The sequence below is a fragment of the Triplophysa dalaica genome, chromosome 21, assembly GCF_015846415.1.
Source record: "Triplophysa dalaica isolate WHDGS20190420 chromosome 21, ASM1584641v1, whole genome shotgun sequence".
NCBI lineage: Eukaryota > Metazoa > Chordata > Actinopteri > Cypriniformes > Nemacheilidae > Triplophysa > Triplophysa dalaica.
The window spans coordinates 4,322,870-4,341,701 of record NC_079562.1 but is presented as its reverse complement, the minus strand read 5'-3'; the positions used below and the strand labels follow the sequence as shown (position 1 = coordinate 4,341,701).

General features: G+C 38.5%; 1 protein-coding gene across 4 annotated transcripts in view; it reads right to left on the bottom strand.

The window, feature by feature from the left end:
• atp13a3 (ATPase 13A3) overlaps positions 1–18,397 on the bottom strand; it is a 30,432-nt gene extending 12,035 nt beyond the window's left edge. For 2 of the 4 annotated variants that reach the window (XM_056734162.1, XM_056734165.1), the window contains exons 1-21: positions 14,865–15,004; positions 9,339–9,429; positions 7,009–7,096; positions 6,617–6,790; positions 5,895–6,077; positions 5,685–5,755; positions 5,503–5,586; positions 5,283–5,352; positions 4,993–5,127; positions 3,581–3,653; positions 3,219–3,350; positions 2,530–2,712; positions 2,172–2,329; positions 1,907–2,095; positions 1,533–1,594; positions 1,307–1,457; positions 1,048–1,164; positions 906–932; positions 672–825; positions 441–561; positions 202–326 (exon numbers count right to left, since the gene is read on the bottom strand). In XM_056734162.1, coding sequence (XP_056590140.1) covers positions 202–326; positions 441–561; positions 672–825; positions 906–932; positions 1,048–1,164; positions 1,307–1,457; positions 1,533–1,594; positions 1,907–2,095; positions 2,172–2,329; positions 2,530–2,712; positions 3,219–3,350; positions 3,581–3,653; positions 4,993–5,127; positions 5,283–5,352; positions 5,503–5,586; positions 5,685–5,755; positions 5,895–6,077; positions 6,617–6,790; positions 7,009–7,059 — 2,260 coding nt within the window. In that variant the 5' untranslated portion in view covers positions 7,060–7,096; positions 9,339–9,429; positions 14,865–15,004. Of the gene's footprint in view, positions 1–201; positions 327–440; positions 562–671; positions 826–905; positions 933–1,047; positions 1,165–1,306; positions 1,458–1,532; positions 1,595–1,906; positions 2,096–2,171; positions 2,330–2,529; positions 2,713–3,218; positions 3,351–3,580; positions 3,654–4,992; positions 5,128–5,282; positions 5,353–5,502; positions 5,587–5,684; positions 5,756–5,894; positions 6,078–6,616; positions 6,791–7,008; positions 7,097–9,338; positions 9,430–11,477; positions 11,728–14,864; positions 15,005–18,364 lie in introns of those variants that run through there. The other 2 variants (XM_056734163.1, XM_056734164.1) reach the window with 2 other exon arrangements.
• Between the last annotated feature and the right edge of the window lie 435 nt (positions 18,398–18,832).

Below are 18,832 nucleotides of genomic sequence, written 5' to 3'. Positions count from 1 at the left end.
ATCTTTATTAGACCGGATTCCTGAAATACCTAATGAATTAAGCTTCAAAGCTCCCAGACTCCCGTCTGCCTGCGGCTGGTCTGGATTAATCTCTCTGAACTCTCATCTGTCTATAAACAACATGGGGAATATTTCCATTCTAATGAGGACTAATTCATTCAACGAGTTTTAGACATGAGATAAGATTTTTTATTGCTTTACCTGTGACCATAACTGTGCGTATGTTTGCACGCCGCAGATCCTCCAGCACCCCAGGAGTCTCAGTTTTCAGCTTGTTTTGCATGATGATCAAGCCCAGGAAATCCATATTCTTTTCTATTTGATCCCTATTGAGTAATAAATCAATACATTATTACAGAAAACACAATTATAACAGTTAAATCTAACTAAAACTTGTAAATAAGATGAACTAAATAAACAAAATTTTAAAAACAGTATACCTGTTGACGTTCTGCACTTTGTGAAATGTGAGTTTGGCCTCTAGACGTCTGTGTGCTAGGGCGATGACCCTAAAACCTTGTTTGGTGTAGTCCTCCAGAACCTCAGCAAAATCCTCAGGTACTGTGATGCATTGTTGGTAAATAAAAACAGATGTAAACGTTACGCAAGTTCTATCCAATATTAAATGTAAAAAAGAAGAAATATTAACATTGGATGGATGAAACACTAACATGTCTCTTTTTTGCACAGGCTCGCCACGACCTCCGGCGCTCCTTTCATGTAAGCATCCATACGCCTTTCTCCAATCTGACGGACTACCACGCTCATTCTCTGCAGGGCGGAGGAGAAGGAGAACTGGCGCACAATACCGATCATGTACGACGCCTGCAGGAAAAGAAACAACACATGTAAAGATCTCAAACGTGTCTACTATAAAAACAAATCCAATAAAAACTTGTTCTTACCGAGAGCTCATACAGTTCGGACAGCTCCTGAAATCCAAAAAACATAAACAGAACATTCTTTCAAAATCAAAAAACACTTTAGATTACAACTATGAATGGTCAAGAAAGGATTTCGTTGGACAGGAAGGAGGTTGTCACTCACCATGTCCTGTTCAGGTGATATGACCGGTGGAGGAAGAAGCTGATTGGGCGGTTTGACATAGGTGAGTTCAATGCGATCGTGTTGAGCCGTCTCTTCTTCTGTGGCTTCAACGAGGATCTATATTACACACACATACACATAGTCAAACAAACAGCGGGAGCATTAAACTACAATTTTTTTACCTCCAAGGGTACAGTTAACACCCCGCATTATTTGTTGTGAAAATGGTCTGAGAACATAAAAACACTGAGACACTGACCCAGCCTGTGGCCTCGAACATCTTGAGGTCGAGTGGATCTCCAGAGAGCTGACCCTCGATCTTTGTGAGGGAGTGACAGGTGGCCATGCAGGATACAAACTTTGTCGTCAATAAGCTTTTTTCATCAGCTTTTTCTTCTGAAAGGTGGAATCTAAGGCAGAGAGACTCTTTGGTCACCAAGACAGCATCCACTTTTGCTATATATGTATACATTTATTTATCGTACCTGCCGTCTTCAACTCGTTGAATTCCCCACATGTCCAAACCGTCTTCTGTAAGAGTTCCTGTCTGATATGATGATGAATAATGAAATCAATTTAAAAGCCCTAAAATAATTCACAAATTAAGTCAGATTTTCACATCCTTGTGGTGTTCCAAACACTTCTCAGAACACAAAAATAACGTGCGTTTCATTGTATAGTGTGAATGGTGGCAGTGAGGGAGAAAATATTGCCTATTTTCTGTAGAAAGTGATGATATGTATGCATAAAAAGCATGCCAGCGCATTTTTGATGCTTCTATGGTAAATAAACCAAGGTGCTATTTAAACGCATCATAAAATGTCAATAAAACTTCAACACAAACTCCTCCACAATGTACCTTGTCGAAGCACACCAGGTTGAGCTGGCCACAGATGTTGATTCTCTGTGGACTGATGGAGAATATCCCCACTTTCCTGAGGCGGCGTTGGGCGTAGACAATACCAGCTGTCATGGCTGCCGGGAGGGCAGGAGGCACTGTGATGGTAATGATGTCCAGGGACTTCACAATGATTTGCTTCACCGGTTCCTGCCAGGACAAATGTCTTCATTCAACTTTTGCTAAAAACAAAGTGCAACAGTTTCTTTAAAGGGTAGATCATAACCTGGTTGAGGACTTTCATGACCAATGAATAGAGAAAGACAATGCTGGCCACGCCCACCAGGCAAAGCAAGAACATGTAGGCATCTCTGTACAGCTTAAAGTCAGTGGGTTTGGGGTACAGGATCGAACGAATGAGCTGCCCTTTAGCAGTGCTGAAACCTGAAAATAAAGCACGGATGAGCTGAAATGTGCAAACACGAACACACAGCCTCCATTCCAAAAAGCTTGTCAGCTGACTACAAGTACACTGATACCACATTGCTGCTTGCACACCTACACACAATTGCATCATAAACTGTACCATTGTGTTAACTGCATCATAATACACAAGCAATAACCAAATACGTTCTGGCTCATACCGGTTCTGACCACCACGGCTTTGACCATCTCTCCTGTGTAGTAGCGGGTCTGAATGACATTTGTGCCACAGAATAGCGTGTGCCTCTTCTGACTCTCTGTGCTGTAGATGACATCTCCCTCTCCGCTCCTCTTGTCCACCTGAGGGTTCGGAAGGTCCGTCTTCGTGACCGGAACACTCTCACCTAAAACAGGATGAGAGCGAACAGAAATCATTGATCTTTGAATACAAAATTATTCATCATACAAGAACAGGAAAAACAGAAATAAAAACAGGAAAGTAATTAAGATTTTACTAACGGGAACATGCTATTGCTGGAAAACGTTAAATGGTATAATGAGATGAGATTTTTTATAATATAATAAAAAAATGTAAACAGAAAAATGTATTAAAACAAATCATGAACTAAAAGGAAAATAAAGGGAATGAAATATCATAAAGATAAAATAATCAAATATAGAAAAATATTTTTAAGAATATAAAAAAGTATAATATATATAATTTAAATAAATCTTAGTTTAATTTAGTTTTGTTTCTTGAAATGAAATAAACAAAACAATTTACTTATAATTTACAATATAATTTACTTCTTTGTTTTATTTCTCCAATACAAATCTGTCTACTTGCAAAATTTCCATCATATCAGGGTAAATTAAACCCAAGACTTCATAGTTGGCTGTGACCACATACCTGTCAGCATGCTCTCATTGACTATGCACGTTCCACAGATGAGCACTGCGTCACAGGGCATGATGGTCCCGTTGCTGGGGATAACAATGACATCACCAGGGACCAGATCCGTGGACAGGGCTTCCTCGGTTTCTGTATGCCACATACAAATAGAACAGGGCACAGAAAGGAGGAGGGTGGAAAGAAAACAAAAGTTAAATAACAGAATGACTTTCTGTCTCAGCACATCACTTATTACCCACGCTCCCTTGCACAGGATGCTGACTCATCGTGACTCCGGCCACTGCGCCAAGTACCCTGAAGGAGTTACTCTAGGATCATTTAAGAGTGAGGAAAAGCAATCAATCTTAACCAGATCGTACCGTTGTCGCCCCTGCAGATGGTAACTCGAACAGTGCTGTGTGTCGCCACCATGTCGTGTAGCATTACATATTGCTATGAAAGAAAACAAACATCAGCTTAATAAATAAACATTTTCAAGAATTTGAAGAACACACACTTCTAACTGATAAAAAGCCTACTTATATCAGTATCAAAGCTTTAACCTTGAATTCATTAAGTGGTGTAATGAAACTGCTCTGAGGTCAGTATAAAGGTACATTTAGAGACAAAATGAAATATATATATTTTTTTAATAAATGTATCTGGTCGTATTGTGCAAGATTCTTCAGCACTCTTTATTCAATGGACTTTCAAAAGAAAAAACATTTCGAAAGATTTAAAAATCAATATTCATTATTCTTCCTTAAACACATTATTTAAGCAAATTTTAGACAAAAACAGGGCATTGTGGGTGTTTTTTGTATTGTACAGTTTCACTCAAACTAGGGTTGGCCGATGTCTACCAAAATGGCATCGGATGATGGCTACAGTGACATCGCCCTGCGGCGTTATAAAGTAATGCAGAGACACATCTTCTTTATACGGCACAAGATGGCAAGATATCAATTCTGGTGTCATCTGTACAGCACGAGCTTCACAGTTATAAAGTGAGGCTAGATTGTATACTTATTCTGAAGTTATACTCAACAAATGAGTTCTAAAGTGAGGTGCGTCTTCTTTATACAACGCAAATTGCGCTGATCAAGTGTCTTCTTCATATAATTATAAATTCAGATGGGTCTGCGCAAACTTAGGTCCTCTTTATACAGCGCGAGCTCCACAGTTATAAAGTCAGGCTAGTCTGATCTGTACAGTGTGAGGTTTTATGCCCATTAGCTTTGTTTCTATTCTTTACAACGCGTTTTGCAGCCCACACAGAGCAGCGAGCAGTACGTGACGAAAGTAAAACATTTGTTGTAGGGATGAATTATCGGCTATATCGGTATCGGCCGATATGAATAATTACCTCTGGCGGTTTTCTGTCATGATCATTCCCTACTGTTATTAGCAAAACATTGCTGAAATACTATGCAGATATTTATGAATGTGTAAATTATAGTAGCAAAAGCATTTTGTTTGATGCCGATTGCTGTCTGAATGCTTTCTGTCTTTAGACCTGTAAGACTTGTGGCTATTGGGCTCTGGGGGAACATCTATAATCTGTTTTTTAAATAAACTTTAGTCCAGAAAAGTTTAAAAGTTAAAGGATCTTGAATAAGTGTAAAGTGCACCCCTAATTTGTTGGAATCACCATGCCGGCTCAACATTGTCATTTCTATCAGCCATCGGCGATGGACGATAGCATCGTATAACAGCCCATCCCAAACTCAAACATGTCACATTACGTAACTAAACGCTTTCAAGTGTTCATGTTGTCTTCATGGTGATTTACCTTCTTAATAGTGTAGAGAGAGGTAGCTATTGATATAAACGACATGACGACTATGGCCATTGCGTAGTAATAATATTCATCCGTACACCACAGGATAACGCTGAAGAGCTGGAAGATGTAGAAAGGATTGAGGACCTGAGGAAAAGAAAGACAGATCAATATCTGTTGCTTCATTTCAACTCCCTGAGAAAGCAAAAGAGCGCAGTCAGCAGTGCTGCGTCATCCTTTCATTCACGTTCTGTATCGTTATCAGTTCACACACTTAAATAGAGAAACCGAGTCGAGCGTACCTCCTTAACTAGCAGCTTGAAAAGAGAAGGCACTTTCACATCTATTTCATTCGCTCCGAAGAAAAATCTCCTTCAACGAGAGAGACACAAAAGAGACGTGAGGTTTATGCTGTTAACCGGCCAAAAACTCTGTTGTACATGCACCGGGTCCATTTTTATTGTTTTGCCTAGATAATACAATTTCATGTTTCAGGTTATGAAAGCAAATTGAAGGTTTTACCTGTACTCCTGCTGGTCTTTGCTTTGCCCGCCGCTGTGCTGTGAGTGAACGGATGAGCAGGTCATATCCAGATCTTCTAGTCCCCTACAAGTCAATACAGACAAGAAAATTAAATAAACTACCCATAATCCCACAAGTACTTGGTGTCAGGTACCACTTATGCCACTCATATGTTTTCTTACTTCAATACTTCAAAGTTCTGGATGCCATCGTTCCAAAAGTATTTAGTGCTGTGGAGGGTAAAATAACGTATCTTTGGAGGGAAAAAAAGAATAAAATATGTATTTATTGAATATGTCAAATAAGGACGTTTGTAACTTGCTCTGTGTTTATTTGAAGGGTAACTACTGTTAGAAATTCTGGGACAGATTTAGTTGCTTCAGGTGTGACACCTGCACATGCTGGTTCTCTGCAATCCTGGTGATTTTCTCAGCGGCGGAGTCAGATTGACTGTGGGCGTGATTGCCATCGTTGGCCTGGGGGGAGATGGTCTGAGAGGCCATGTTGTCATAAGGGTTCTTCCCGGGGGCCAACATTATCCGAACCTTCGCTCGGAACCAGCGCTTAAACTCATCCTACGAGAAACAGAAACACACAACAGATTACATCCAGACACACACAAAGAGAAATTTCAAACAAGCAAAACAAAATTAGTCATCGTAACTCAAAACAAATATAGAAATTCAAGACCAAAATAATTATTATGACTTCAAATGCAACAAATTTACATTAAAATGTTCGCAGTAAGGCCAGGAGAAAATTAAAGAGTGTGGTTTGACAAGTATTAAAACATTTTGATAAGCATTTATGGGATGAGTCATTCACTGACCGCAAGAGCAACCGAGAGTCAAGTGGGAGAGGATGTCTCGCATTCATGTGAAATTAATCATTTTGAAGCATTACATAATTAATTTTTAAAGCCACAGTGATATCAAAATGAAACCCTTATCAAAAATATGTTCGCCTTGAAGTGATACCTCACCCAAAAATGAAATTCAGTCATCACCTTCGAGTTGTTCAAAATGTGTATTAAAATCTTTGTTCTGATGAACACAGAGAAAGATATCTCGAACAATGCTAAATGCAAAAAACTAAATTCAGTCTTAATACATACAGTGCTTTGTAAGAGGGCGACGTCTGCCTCCCTGACAGTGGTGCGTGAGCAGGTGGCCTTCACACACCATTCAGGCATCCAATAGAGCAGAAGAAAAAGAAAACCTCCCGTGCAGAGACCACCGAAACCCACCAGAGCCAACTTCCATCGGCACAGCCGATATCCATGCAGCTCCTAGAGAGAGAAGAAATAAATGAACGGAGAAAAACAAAGGAATCAACAAACCTTAAAACAAACAAATTAAATAAAACAAACTACACATAGGATTTCATTTAAGTTGACCTAAAGCACTTGCAAAAACAAGGACCAAACTACAATGTAAGCTGCCACTGTGATAAAAAGAAAACAAAAGATAAAGAGAGAGCGATCAAAAACTTTGATCAAATACATACCATCTCATCCTCCAAGCCCACGTTGATAATTTTCATGTCTTCCTTCTCCATCCTGAATTTTAGTGCGGCCCAAATAACTGCTGCTCTCCTGTAGACACATAGAGATCACATGCTGAGTGTGTGTATGTTTGTTGTACAGTAAAAGTTGTACGAGAGGCTCAACAACAGCTGTTATATCATTGAGCTGAGATGACACAGACTCATAAACACCTTCAGAGGAACTGCCGGTCAAGATCAGGAACGCTACAGCCGAGTACCACGCTGAGCGCAAAATTCTGATCAACTTTTTCCCACGTATAAAAACACTGACAACAGCTGTCAAACCAGTGCGTTATTCAGAGAACTCGTATGTTTCTATAAGTAGGTATCAGAGAAAGAGAAACCTAGCGCAGAAGTTTGAAATGAATCGAAAACAAAATTGTATAGGCAAAAGGACATTTTGACTTACTTTTGCCAGTTGTCGACTCTTAATTCTGACCTATTGATGTTCACAAGTTTGCGTATGAGGGAGATTAATGGCTTAATATTTCATGAGTCAATGCAATTCAGAGCTGCAGTTGTCTTAAAGAGTGACAGGAATGTACAGTGTGTGTAACCTAAGATGTGTGCAGAGGAAGGTGCAAACGGCTGGACGATCGTAGTTTGACTCATTTCACCTCTCATAAGAATTAGACACACTGGCCAATCCACTATCCACAAATCAAACCACCAGACGAACGAAGTCTAAACCATTAGCATTCTGGTAACCTAATTTAGGTAAACCCCTGTAGACAGGTTATTATCCTTCACCGTTTAATCCTTTTGCGAGAGTGTATCGTGTGAAGTTTATCCATAACAGTTTGTTTCACCCCGAATTAAACGTAACAGATATTTCATTACATTTCACATAAAAGAAAAGAAGCTGGTTTTTAAGACCGCTTGGTTTTGCCTTATAATTAACCCATATTGAATTAGTGAATTATTTACTCAACGTAATTCATTACATACTAATGGTGTGAGATATCTTGTTTAAAATAGATATTTCATTTATATCACATCATTTATCGCTTATATCGCGGAAAGACTAATTCCTATCGTGGGGAGAATTTCTACCGGTATTTCACAAACAATAGAATATCGCGCATCCCCAACGTTAACACGCCTAAACACACTCCCTTGAGTGGCACTCGGCAAAACGCCTGGGAAAAATCAGGAAACGCAATTCCGCGCAACATATGTGTGTCCAAGGACACCTGGTTCCTTTGCAAGTTGTAAGGATCACCGTCGAGTCCACCTGCTTTTTTAATTCTCCTATTGAAGGCAGCCATTTTGCTGCGTGTTTTACCACTCAAGGGAACGTGTCCTGGCAGTCAAGGGGGCGTCTCCATGCTTGTCAACGTGGGTAAGTGACGTCATTGCATACCCACTATCGGACAGTCCCAGAGCCAATCTTTCAGCCTGTCCTTACATGAAAGGGAATGCTCCTTGCATGTTATCAAATGGCCATAACAATACCAAGGCAGCGCAGATCTGTAAGGACGGTTCACTCCCTTCACTGCCATATATCGGTTTAAACTTTAACACATAGTGAGCTCCCTACGTAGACCGTATTGGCATCATGCTCAAAAAGCATAAATTCTCAACTCGTAGCATAAAAGACCCATTAATGTTTAGCTCAATTTGTAGAGCACTGCACTAGCAGCACAAATGCCATGGGTTCAAAGGAACACACATACAAATGACAAAAGTATAGGCCACGTACATAAATGTGACTGTTACTTTATACTTGCAAGCGTATCAAATGATCCAAGTAATAAATATTCATTAACCTCGCGTTTGAGGTCATACATAAGTAGCCAACAAACAGATTAAGGAACATGACAAACAAACTAGCATTGTGCCTGTACGTCATGCATGGCACAAAGCAGGGAAAGTGAGGAATGTGTATGTTATTCAGAGGGGTGTCAGCGTCCATGCTCTGCTCCCGCAACAGGCCCTGATCTTATCTTCCCCCTGCACCCGTACAACACACCACGGAAAGGGAAAACCGAACTCAGGGCCGATCCCTTCCTACCATTTTCTCCGGCCAAAGCAGCCGCTGTGGCCACATTCGCTCTCGGCTGCAGTTTATATTGAATATTGCGGGTGCAACACGCTGAGCTTTCTACTTCCTCTTGCGCAGACTGCACAATGAATTCAAGGAAGCATTGCAATCATAAACCTGACGGGCCTATTTACCCGACCTGTGACAATGCGTCTCATGTAAATATGCATGGGGCTCACAAGTTCCTAAGTTTAGGATATGTTATAAGGTCAAAATAGTGAAGGCTCATGCTGTTGTATTCTCATACCTTCAGATCCTGGGTGCTGTGGCCCTGGGCAATCCCTTCACTTAAAAAGTGGCCTCTCTCTTGTTTGTTTTCACCGTGCAGACCTGGACTCCTAAAGGGAAACGAAAGAGAACATCTTTATTAAAGCCAATGAATCACAAAGCCTACGGTCGTCTAACAGCAGAATTCAGCAGTTCTCTCAGATAAGATGTGGAAAAAACACTGGCAATGATTTATTGTCTTCATAATCAAATGTTTCGGCGGTCCCCAAAACATCTTACCAGATTTAAACATCTGAACAAAGACAATAACAATTTTAAATCGTGAAAAGCGAGCTTCGTACATTAAGGAATAAATTGGGGCTGCTATTTAGAACATGAAAACTGCTCAGCACAAAGTCTTCAGGACCTTTTTATCGCATCTCGCAAGGGTAACATCCGACGTGGTATTTACACAAATCCTCAGAGTTGTTACAGTGCCAGCCTGAGTCTCAGGTATTGGCACCGACTGGTCCTCTACACTTCATCCGAACAACGTTTCAGGGTGCACTTGACGGGTTATAAAATGCATGAATCGAAGTTTGCAAATGCATCGTGTAAAAGAGGCCGACAGCTAGATTTCACAAGGCCTGTTGGGTAAGAGCTCATAGTAGATGCGTGGCTTATTCAGCTGTCTTACATCCAGCTGATCGATCGGTGAAGTTTTCTGAGAAGCACGCTGAGTCAGTACTCTGCAGGTAGCTCCATTTACAGGCAGTTTTGCAAGAAAAACAAGTCATCAGACACGGTCTGTCTTGCTTACTAGAAGTGAAACCGATGCCCCAAACCCCTTGTGCGGCAAGCTCACACAAAGACAGAATCACAATGCCCAACAACCCAGCGACGGACTGCACAAAATGTGTGGAACCCCTTCAAGGAGAAAGTTAATCTGCTGTCTTGTTTTATGTCTAAAGTGCTTTTTTTTCCATAATCGTAGCCGGTCAGAACAAGAGGTTTTGTTTCCCACTGCGGTAGGTCACAAGGCACTTCGACCTTACTCAAGTCTCGAACTCTTCCTCTTTTGGATAACATGACTCTGTGGTCATGACCTACACGTTCAGACTCCAGTATCACAGTGTCTGTCCAAGTTCAAATATATTTCAAACCTAATGACAGGAGGACAATCCAGAACAATGACAGAGCAGATCCACTGTGTATTTCAACAGATAAGGAGCGAGTTTAATTATTAGATGCCCAAATGTGTAGTTAACCACCGGGTTAATGTGTCACAAGGCGTCACATTGCATGATTTCCTTCGCCACCATAAAGATAAAAATGAGCAGTACAGAAAAGATAAAGACAAACAATAAACATTGTACAAAAACAACGTATAAAGCTTACATTGTTTCCACAATGAGACCAAATCCGGCTTAAGAAATCAAACGTTTGTTTAATTTTTAGTTATGAAGGCTGACACTGCTACAAAACAAGGTGACTAGCTAAACACTTACGTAGCATTGATTTCGTAAGATCATCACACAATATCCTGAAAAAAGCACACTGCGTTGAACCATGCATGGGTGAGCTTTTGTAAAGTAGGAATCTTGCTCTTCTCATTTCTTTCAGTAATACGATAACAATAAATGTTAGTCTTTTAAATAAATATATTTATTATTATCTTTAGTCTTATATATAATACAAAAATGTATATATAATTATGTCCTCATGTGAACTTACTGAATCCATGCTCTGAAATGTTTTGCGAAGCGGTGAGAGAATATAAAATGCCACACAACAGCACAAAGTTGCTGAACTGCTTACTAATTCACAGACAAATTCAAGACCCAAAAAAGGTGTTTTTTTTATTTCAAATTGATTTAAAGAAAGCACAGAAAGTTCTGATCTGATTACAGTCAATAGCCTTGGTGAAGAAAGTAAGAACAAAGAGGGACAGAGAAAGTGAAACAGCTTAAATCTCAAAGACTCTGATCATAGGAAATGTTCTCACAGAACACAACACATGATACTCTTGTTATTCTGTTTAAACAGTTGAGTAATGGTCAGGTTCCAACAGATCATGGCAGTTTCACATTATATTATTCACATGTAAAGTTTACTCAAAGCAAGAGTAAAACTAATAGCATGTTTTTTTTTTCAATCAGACAACACCACCATTGCATACCTGCAAAAACTCCTGCTATAGCAACGGTCCAGTTATAGTTACTTGATAAATCCATCCAGAAAGCTATGCAAGCAAAACCTCAGATTCTCAAGCAAGCTTGACAAAAGATATCAGGATGTCCTTTATCATCCAACCCCACTTAACAGCTGAAGAGAAAGGCATCGATCCGTTCAGCAAGTGAGGACGGAATAAAAGATCAGAGATGTGAAAGATTTTGAGGACTCACTCTTCAGGAGAACTGAAGTCTACCAGTCGAGAAAAAAACTGGTTCACAGAGTGGTCGGTGGTGGGCAGAAACAAAAAAAGAAAAACATCAAACAGAAAACGGGACCCGAGTCAGGCCACATGGCTTTGGATTAACATCTCTCATTGTCAATGCTGTTAGGGAAGTAAAAACTGTGGGGCTTTGAAAGATTTTTATATAACGATTTTTTATAATGTTGTTGTTTCAAAGTACTGTTGCCTAGAGTATATTACCCTTCATAAATATTGTTTCTTTATGATTCTAGGTGTGGTAAACAACCTTTATCAAAAAGTAAATGCAAGGTTTAACTACAGTAGATCTAAACTGCATAAGGATTAAATGTTAGAAAAGAAAAAGCTCCAAAGTTTAATATTACACAATGTAATCGCTGAATACAAAAACCAAATTCACTTTATTTTTTAATATCGACAGTACTCACAAGAATGTTTTCACACATTTATACATTCCAGTACAATTATTACTCCTACGCAGAAATAAGATCAAAATATACTAGAGCTAAATATACACTGAAACAAAAAGCACCACAGAATTGTAAAAGAACCATAAAGTCGCACAAAACAAAAATGTATATTAATGCACATATTAAGTACTGAAACATGCTAGTAGTCATTTATACTGGTGGCAAACTGTTTTCCTGAAGTTAAAAACGTATGTTGTCCAATAACTTCGTTTTGTGTCAGATTTTTGACTTTGAATCTTTTGGCTGTAAATCTGTGGTCAACGGTTCACAATTGTGTACCAAATTCTACATATGTTATTCTTTCGATCTAACTCATTCATCACACCTCCCACAGACAGGGTTTTTTCGGGTCTTGTAGCTAAAACCGCACATTGACAGAAAGGTCTCACCCGTTCTGCTGCCTTCGAGGATTCTGAGAGTAAACAGTTGGAGAGCTGCTTAAGAGACTTGCACCATGTCATGATATGTCACACCACGGCTCTGATTCAACACTGGCAGACTTTCTGTCATACGCCGATGTCTTAGAGGGTTGTGTACCGAAATCATTCCATGAGTAATCTCGGCATCACCTCAAAGTTCTTCACAATATGACAATCCAGTTTGCTCATGTCACCAAGATATGAAAGCAAGTGGATGGAGGTTACGTACCAACATGACCATCCAGGGGTCAAGGTCAGAAGCTAAAAAGATTTAGAAGATGTTTAGCTTAATGCAAAAGACATTCAGATTTTTGGTTATTATGTTTATTGCATCGTTACAAAAAAGAAAGATAACTTTATACACTGTCATGTGAAAGCTTTATGTTATAAAGAAAAAAGCATCACAGTGGACTATTGGATAAATACGCCAAAATGCATTTAACTAATTCAGAGATTTGTTTTTAATAGAACTACACACATCAGAAATAACACAACTTCAGTGGGTAAGTTTCCTGACACTTTCTTCATTGCTCTAAAATGTCAGTTTTAAACTAATAGTTAATCTCTTTTCAAAGGATTTTTGAAAAGTCAAGTGCTCTTCAGTCAATTAAACATAATATTTATGCTCAACCGGGAGGTTTTTAATAAATGAGCCCTGCACTTGACCTCACTTTTCAGACAAAGACATTTTCTTTTCCAAGTAAATTATGACTTGTCTTCTATTCCACATTAAAATAACCTTTGCGCACACTAACCAGCTGAACCAGCTGAATCTCTTTTCTACTCTTAAAAAAAAGAATAAGACCAGTTTCATTGCGCTTATGCTTTTTGTTTTCCTTTTGTTGTTCCAATTGCTTGTCTTGTTATCCTCATTTGTAAGTCGCTTTGGATAAAAGCGTCTGCTAAATGACTAAATGTAAATGAATAATATTCCTTCCTGACCTCAAACTGTATTTTGCATACAAAACATTTACATTTAGTCATTTGCCAGATGCTTTTATCCAAAGCGTTGGAAGCAATTACTTCAACACAAGGACAACATAGCATAAGTGCAATAAAACTGGTCTCACGTTAGCCTACATGACATTATCCAAAGTTACGTTAGATTTTTTTATAAAGACAGAAAAAGAAGTGGAAAACCTTAAGCCTTATATACAAAGCATCCTACATATACAAAAAAGGACAGTGTTAATGACTTAAGTTAGTCAATAATTATAAAAAAACAAAGGTTTGGGGACAAAATGTAGGAAAATTTGTGACACAAAAGCCAATGTACAAAAGGAAGATATTTGTAAGAATGTCAGTAGCCGAACAGATCTCAACCCCATTGACTCCCATAGTATTTATTTTCTCTACTATGGCAGTAAATGGGGGATGAGATCTGTTTGGTCACAGACATTCTTACAAATATCTTCCTTTGTGTTGAGCAAAACAAAGAAATTTACACAAGTCTGGAACAACAAGAGAGCGAGTAAATAATGACAGAACTTTCATTTTTGGGTGAACTATCCCTTCACATCTTAGAAGGATTGAAGCACAGATGCAAAATACTGTATCAGCTACACAGAAACATTAATAGTGCAGCTCAAGACAATCAATGGGTTTTTCGGTCAACATCATGATCTTAGTATAGAAATTACACAATAAAGCTCAAAACCAGTTCTAACAGGTCAAAACAAACGTCTGCAATGCTTCAAATTGAGAGAAAAAAACACAAAACAAAACCTAATAAACGACAGGTGGATAGCAGACAATTTAACAGTGACACATTCACAACAGCGCTGAAAATAGACTTTTATTCACCAACTCAGATGCAGATAAATCCTACTTTTTTTTAACAACAATAGATCAATAAAATTAGTAATGCAAATCAATAAATCTTTACTACAACCCCTTACAACCTAAAGAAAACACCATATATGCGAATAATATTACCAAGTTAATGTACACATTCGCCACTACACATCAGCTTTATTAGCTAACTAACGTTAAACGACAACATACAGATCACTAAATCATATAGCCTATTTCCACGTTAACAATACGATTATATCCACATAAATATATAACATCTCAAATGTGTATATACCTAAAAACCCTTAAAGTGGTCTATGACACATGAGACTAGACAAATACAGGCAGCCATGACTTCATACTGACACATGAATGAAGCGATCAGTGTGTGTGCTTGTGTGTGACACGTGCGAGTGCGCGTTTATATTAACGACCAAAAGCACACTTACCCAGAACCACCGGTACCGAGGATCACCTTCGGGTCATGCTGGAACCGTTATAATCGCGGACAAAGAATCGTATGCTCTGTTGACGGCAGATGAATGTGTGTGTGTACCAGACTGCCCAGATCTGGCTCAGCGTGCGCAGGAAGTGACGCACAGGATGTGAGGTCACAGTGGAAACTGCGTCAGGTGCGTGGGAGCGCGCGCTACAGGCCCTGGTTTAGTGGGGAAGTATGAGTTGTAAAGATGTTTGTGGTTGATAGTGGCGAGTTTTGGTTTTTTTAAAGGAAGGGGCAATATTAGGGGGGCAGTGCGCAATTCGTTCTCATTTTCAATTGCTGCTGGGGCTACTGAACAAGTGTTTCCCAACAATCATGTGTTTCATAGTGGGAGCAGTGTTGGGTGTAACTAGTCACTAAGTAATTGGTTACTGTAATTTAATTACTTTCCCCTTGAAAAGTAAAGTAATGGATTACTCTTGTTTTTACTGTAATTAAATTACAGTTACTTTTTAAGTTATTAAACCAAAAACTTTGTGGAAAATGTGCATTAGTGGAATTGACATACAAATTCAAAGTATAACTTTAAAATCTGTGCTTCAATTTATAATTCTCACATTTGTAATACTTTGGTCCGTTTATAATACTACTTATGTAGTTTTATATTATTTATTTGAATGAATTAAATAAGCCGTTTCATGTCTATCCTTGAATCACTTAATTAGTCAAGGTTTATGTAGGATATAGAAAGTAATTATTAATGAGTAATTAAATACTTTTTGGAGAGAGTAATCTTAACAGTAATCTAATTACACTATTGAAGATGTAATTAGTAACTAAAATGAATTACTTTTTGAGAGTAACTTACCCAACACTGAGTGGGAGAGATCTTAAACATTCTGTCAGGGCTGCCATGTAGGACTGGGTTGGGAAAGACTGGGAATGATGCAGGTTTATTAATGTTAAACAGAGATGAGTATAGGTGAGTAGCAACACAACACAAAAGTTTTATTAACTTATTAACACACTTTTGCTATGACCAAATACTAAAGGGTTTTAAGTGTCACTTTTATTTCAGTTTATTTTTATTTCAAGTGTCAATTTTCACTTCCTCTGCCATTTTCACTGGCCCTGCCAGAAAAAATGTAATAATGGTTGGTATCGACCCATCATGTTATCTTGTATTCTGATTAGCAAACTTCTATGACACCAAAATTCAGTGGCGTAACTTTATTTTGAAAAGTGGTAGAGACAGAGATGCCAAAAATAACACTTAAATAAATTGTTTCTGTAATAGCTCATAGGGAATATGGAGATGGTGGTCTAGTGGGTTAAACCACGAAACTGGTAAATCAAAGGTTGCTGGTTCGATCCCAGCAGCCACCACCAGTGTGTCCTTGAGCAAGACACTTTACTCCATGTTGCTCCAGGGGGATTGTCCCTGCAAGTGCACTGTAAGTCGCTTTGGATAAAAGCGTCTGCCAAATGACTAAATGTAAATGTAAATGAATATGTATCATGTATAGTAAGGGTCCATCCATTAGCTATACTCCGCTTTTCGACTCCAGCTCTCACAGAATGTGGTTTCCAGACTGTCATTTGGGAAAGGTCACTTGGCTGTTGCGGTGCATTACAGTTTTCCTGTAGCTCGGTGGTAAGAGTATTGCGTTAACAGCGCAAGGTTGTGGGTTCGAACACAGGTGATTGCATATACCTAAGTATAAATGTTTAGGTTAATGCAATGTAAATCGCTATGGATAAAAGCGTCTGCCAAGTATAAATGTAAATGTACACTTAAAAAAAGTTTATTCCTATGACTAAAAATGTCCCTTGTCCATTGGTTTACGCATTTTTGTGCTTGGACACTGGAGGCATAACAAAGCACCGCGAGCGCACATTTTTCTTACTGGCAGCATTCTATTCGGTCGAATGTGTTTTCGACTTCTGGAAGTGGTAGGAAGTCGAGAAGCTCAAAACGTTTCACACCCCGTTAACATCTGTGTTAACGTCCTCCACTTGTGATCCGATCGACCAAAGCAAATATCAGGTGTAGGCTACAAAGACTCCGAGAGTCTTTAAGATTTCAACCCCTAGATCCGCCAGCGATATAGCTATAGATTATGACTTTTTTGAGGCATTCTAAAGTATAATAAATATATTGTGAGAGAATTAGTCTTTAAAATAATCTCTAATGGAAATTCTAATGGATGTTAAGACTATTATGGATATTGGATTTGGTTTAATGGAAACTAATGGTCTTTGTGGGTCTCTATAGAGAATCTGAAGCTGATGCACGCCCTATGGTGCATGTTTTGGCGCCGCCATCTTGGGAGGATCTTACTCCTCTGCTATTATTGTTTTGATACCATTACTTGTTTTGTTTGATATATGGAGAAATGGAAAGTGAATAAACCACAGGCTTTTCCTGAAGGACTCTGCGTAATGCTATTGCAGTTTTTAAAACAGCAAGACTGACCTACCATAGTTTTATTTACTTATTATAATAGAAAAACAAAACACTGCAATGGCGCAACATTCAACGCGGAGAGATGTCGATTATCAACCTCTATTGATAGGACCTGGCAAACAATGCCAACAGCATTTAATCCGACTGGAATAAGATCCAAAACACATTGACATTTTGTAATGGTTTCAAAATGGTATTTGTAATGAAAACCATTTTGTAGGCTATCGTTTTCTTCAGCAGGGATCAGAATTTTTTTAATAACGAACATATATAACAATTATTTCACAATTTACTCACCCTCATGTCTTTTCAAACCTGTTTGACTTTGTTTCTACTACACAACACAAAAGAAGATATTTGGAAGAACTTTGATTACCAAACGACTCTGGCCCCAATTGACTTCCATTGTAGGGACACAAAACCACTGAGAGCATGTCAAGCAAAAGTCCTAGTCCAGGCTCTTGGAGCATCTGCCCGCTTCTAAAAGATCATCAGTTTCTGTTACCATCTTTAAGAATCAGCTGAAAACACAACCGCCAACACCTGACCGATAAGTACTACTGAATTCTGTTTCTTTTTAACTCTTTCTATCGAAAAGAAAACTTAGCTTTGTATACTGTGCCGTGGTATACGAGACCAGTTTTTAATGTACGTATGCATTTTGTTGTCCCCATGTTTTTCCAGTCGCTTCTATTTATCAGTAAATGTAAATATTTTGCGTTCCCCAGATTTGAAGGACATGAGGGTGAATAAATTATATATATATATATAATACATTTTTTTGTGTTGTTCTTTAAATTGCACATTATATAATCAACATTCTGCCAATGATTGATATAAATATGAACAAAAAAAGAGAATTTCAAGCCTTATTTCAAAGTCCTCTAGAGAAAATTTGCAAACATTCACCATGTGGGTGAGCCTAAGATAAAGCTTTATCTAATCATACTCAACATTACATCATAAACCATTACATGGAGATAAATCTTTATTGTATAAAGAAAGAGAATGTAGAAAGACGAATTACCAAATTTCCTTACCATATGCATGTGAGAAGGACAACTGGCAAAAAGATTATAACTATAATAAAGAGAAATATACTCTTACTTAGTTTTATACTGAGCATTATGTAATGAGTTGTCTGGCTATTTGTCCATCTGTTATATTGTCTGTTCAAAGGTCATCAGTCTAACCTTTCTAGACATTCTTAAAGTCAAGATGATGAGTAATCAGTAACTGCTCGTCTGTTTCAGATCTTATTATAAGTAACTAGATAAATCAAGTTTACATGTATTTTGCAAGTCTTGGGTGTTCGGTTTAAAAATTAAAATGCACAAGAAATAGATGAATGTGTCTAACAAAGTGGAATGTGGACATCATCATCAAAAGGGCTGAACTTACTCCCACCTTGATCCCTTGCAGCAAGTTCAAAGTGATGTACAATCCGAAAGAAAAACAAGAATCCTCACACAACTACCGCTTCAGATGTTTTAATCCATGCTCAAAGT